This window comes from Sinocyclocheilus anshuiensis, unplaced genomic scaffold, assembly GCF_001515605.1.
Source record: "Sinocyclocheilus anshuiensis isolate Anshui unplaced genomic scaffold, SAMN03320099.WGS_v1.1 scaffold2375, whole genome shotgun sequence".
Classification (NCBI taxonomy): Eukaryota; Metazoa; Chordata; class Actinopteri; order Cypriniformes; family Cyprinidae; genus Sinocyclocheilus; species Sinocyclocheilus anshuiensis.
This window is the reverse complement of record NW_015541652.1, coordinates 75,296-78,766: the sequence shown is the minus strand read 5'-3', so window position 1 is coordinate 78,766 and position 3,471 is coordinate 75,296. Positions and strand designations below refer to the sequence as shown.

Below are 3,471 nucleotides of genomic sequence, written 5' to 3'. Positions count from 1 at the left end.
TCTCACACCGCGTGTGTGTGTTTGTGTGTGTGTGTGTGTGTGTGTGTGTGTGTGTGTTTCTCACAGGATTCTCCAGCAGCTGTCACAGCCGATCCAGGTCTTCATCCAAGTTCTGATCCAAAACCTGATCCGAGTTCTGATCTGAATCCTGATCTGAATCCTGATCCGAGTCCTGATCCAAAACCTGATCCGAATCCTGATCCGAGTCCTGATCTGAATCCTGATCCGAGTCCTGATCCGAATCCTGATCCGAATCCTGATCTGAATCCTGATCTGAGTCCTGATCTGAATCCTGATCCGAGTCCTGTTCCAAGCTCAGCAGCCCATGAGGTGAGTGTGAAGTAGAAATTCCATTCATTTTATTCTTTAGGGAAAATGATTTTTTAATGGTAACTTATAAACCAGTAAAGACAGACCTAATGTGTTCTACGAGGTTGTTAATTAATGGTTTATGCTTTTGTTGAAGCCATCAGCCTGCATTATTATAACCTATTTTTAGATAATCATGTACCTGGTATAAAAACTACATTACCCATGATTCTGAAGGGAATTCTCCACCAATCGGAGAGTAAAACGGGCAAATAGATCTCTTTAGCTCCGCCCACTCCCATGAAGCACTGTGAATGATGTAATCGAGTCTCCCTATGCTCTCAAAATACTTAAAAGGGTCATATGATGTGATTTCAATTGTTCCTTTCTCTGAGAGAGGCGGGGCATAGAGGACCTACAATAATGTACAGTATTTGAAAAATAATGTGTTTTTTGAACATTAAAGCATGTCAACATATTCTGTTACACCAAATACACAAAATAATGATCTTTAAAATACCATCGTATGACCCCTTTAAATATGTGTGTATATAAGCATATCTTACAATAAACGTTTTTGTATATAATCAATCAATTACAATTTTAATTGTATAAATATTCAGCACAACGGTGCAGCTGCTGGTGTCAGATGATCAGGCTGTGTGAAACTCATTCATGAGTTGTTCAGTCTGAATGGATGCATGCCTGAATAGGTGTGATATTCAGGAAACACTCGTTATGAAAGCTGCGAGCTGTGTTTCTGTGTCTGAGTGAATCCACCGCTCCTTCTTTCAGGAGATCATGACGCGTGTGGACGTCACACAGATCACGTGTGTTCAGACTGTGTCCGAATGTCACTCTGAGGTGAACCAGACTCATTCAAACACTTCATTTAAATAATTTCCATCAGATAAATAAATGAATACAATAAATGATGTCCATCAGATCAGACACTAACGATGATTGACCTGAGCTGTCATCAGTGTGTGCTTCTGCATCAGTGTTAGTTAGTAATCGTGTTGGTTAAACCGCAGTCAGACTTCTATTATGTTTATGTATTAAATAAACATTACATGTTATAATTTTAATTTGAATGGTTTTATATCCAGCTGAAGGCGACTGAGAGTCAGAGGACCACAGACGTCACCGGCACTCAGACGGAGGTACTGACAGTCTGTTTTAAGTTTTATGTATTAAAGATACATTATATGTAATTATTACTTTATTGACTATTATTATTATTAGCTTTACCTGCTGTTCATCATCGTGGACTCTGTTTGTGAATGTTCATAGTTCATCTGTAAGATGTGTAGTATTCTGTGTCCTCGTGTGTGTGTGTGTGTGTGTGTGTGTGTGTGTGTTTTGCTTCAATAGAGGAAGAATACCAACGGCAGGAAGAAGCTGGTGAACGGTGTGTGCTCGTGTGTTCCTGAAACATTAGAGATTCTACACGCTAAACACGCCTCACAGCTGAACAGTGAGGTGAGACGAGATCGTCAGAGCCACACATCATTCATAAATAAAGGTTATCAGCAGGGTTTCTGCCGGTCTTAAATTAAAACAGATAGAAAATAGACAAGCTAAAATAAATGTCCCGGCATGAAGTGTTGCCAAATGAGTCTCTTCCTCAGTGTTTCTGTCTTGTTTTCCAGTACAAATGTCTAAAGATTCTTAAATCAAGGTGCATTTACTGGAGATGCAAAATTATTTGAAGTCTTGTTTTCTGAGAGATCAAAATTAAGTGACTTCATGCTTAAAACAAGAACAAATATCTGTCAATGGGAAATGAATTAACTTGATTTTTAATTTGCACCCATTGGCAGATATTTGTTCTTGTTTTAATTGTAAACAAAATACATTTTGATCAATTACTCAGTACATTTTTAGACATTTGCATTGGAAAACAAGACAGAATGTCAGTTTTTTGCTGTGTATGTGTTTGTGTCTGTGTGTGTCTGTGTGTGTGTGTGTGTGTGTGTGTGTGTGTTCAGCTGCTGTACCGTGAGGATGGACGCAGGGATCTGTGTGTCAATCTGTACTCGCTGATGCCCGACACGCCAGACACGGAGTTCGCTAGAGAGATGAGCGATCTTCAGAGTGAGGTACGACACGCCACAAACACGCTCAGACACACACGCCAGTCACATGATGATGATGGTGGTGATGTTTCAGGTCAGATATAAAGAGGACGGGAGGAAGAAGCTGTCGTGTAGTCTGTACTCTCAGCTGCCCGACACGACTGACACACAACACGCCAAACGCATGACGGATCTGCAGAGCGACGTAACGCACACGCATCACTCATGTTCACCTGTCCGATGTCATGTGACCGCGCTCTTACACCTGCTCTCATTGTCTGACAGAATAAATACAAAGAAGCTGGCAGAAAAAACGCTTCCACATGTCTGTACTCACAACTGCCTGAAACCCTGGAGACTCAACACGCTAATGTGTGTCTGTGTGTGTCTGTGTGTGTGTGTGTGTGTGTGTGTGTGTGTTCAGCTGCTGTACCGTGAGGATGGACGCAGGGATCTGTGTGTCAATCTGTACTCGCTGATGCCCGACACGCCAGACACGGAGTTCGCTAGAGAGATGAGCGATCTTCAGAGTGAGGTACGACACGCCACAAACACGCTCAGACACACACGCCAGTCACATGATGATGATGGTGGTGATGTTTCAGGTCAGATATAAAGAGGACGGGAGGAAGAAGCTGTCGTGTAGTCTGTACTCTCAGCTGCCCGACACGACTGACACACAACACGCCAAACGCATGACGGATCTGCAGAGCGACGTAACGCACACGCATCACTCATGTTCACCTGTCCGATGTCATGTGACCGCGCTCTTACACCTGCTCTCATTGTCTGACAGAATAAATACAAAGAAGCTGGCAGAAAAAACGCTTCCACATGTCTGTACTCACAACTGCCTGAAACCCTGGAGACTCAACACGCTAAAGATGCGCACCAGCTACAGAGCCAGGTGCAAAAATACAGAAATTAACACTTTTATTCATCAAAGATGCATTGAATTGATCAAAAGGGACAGTAAAGACATTTATAATGTTACAGAAGATTTATATTTTTTGCTATTTGAATTTTTCATTAGAGGCCTAAAAAATGTATCACAGTTTCCACAAAAATAAAGGAGCAAACACCA

The 3,471-nt window shown here is 41.8% G+C and overlaps 1 protein-coding gene across 1 annotated transcript in view; it reads left to right on the top strand.

Moving 5' to 3' along the window:
• The window catches only part of LOC107690874 (putative lipoprotein AcfD homolog), a 4,760-nt gene that overhangs the window by 889 nt on the left and 400 nt on the right, over positions 1–3,471 (top strand). Inside the window, exons 2-8 of the mRNA XM_016489295.1 lie at positions 67–330; positions 1,105–1,173; positions 1,419–1,472; positions 1,684–1,791; positions 2,301–2,411; positions 2,482–2,592; positions 2,673–2,763. Of these exons, the coding sequence (XP_016344781.1) occupies positions 67–330; positions 1,105–1,173; positions 1,419–1,472; positions 1,684–1,791; positions 2,301–2,411; positions 2,482–2,592; positions 2,673–2,763 (808 nt within the window). The remainder of the gene's footprint in view (positions 1–66; positions 331–1,104; positions 1,174–1,418; positions 1,473–1,683; positions 1,792–2,300; positions 2,412–2,481; positions 2,593–2,672; positions 2,764–3,471) is intronic.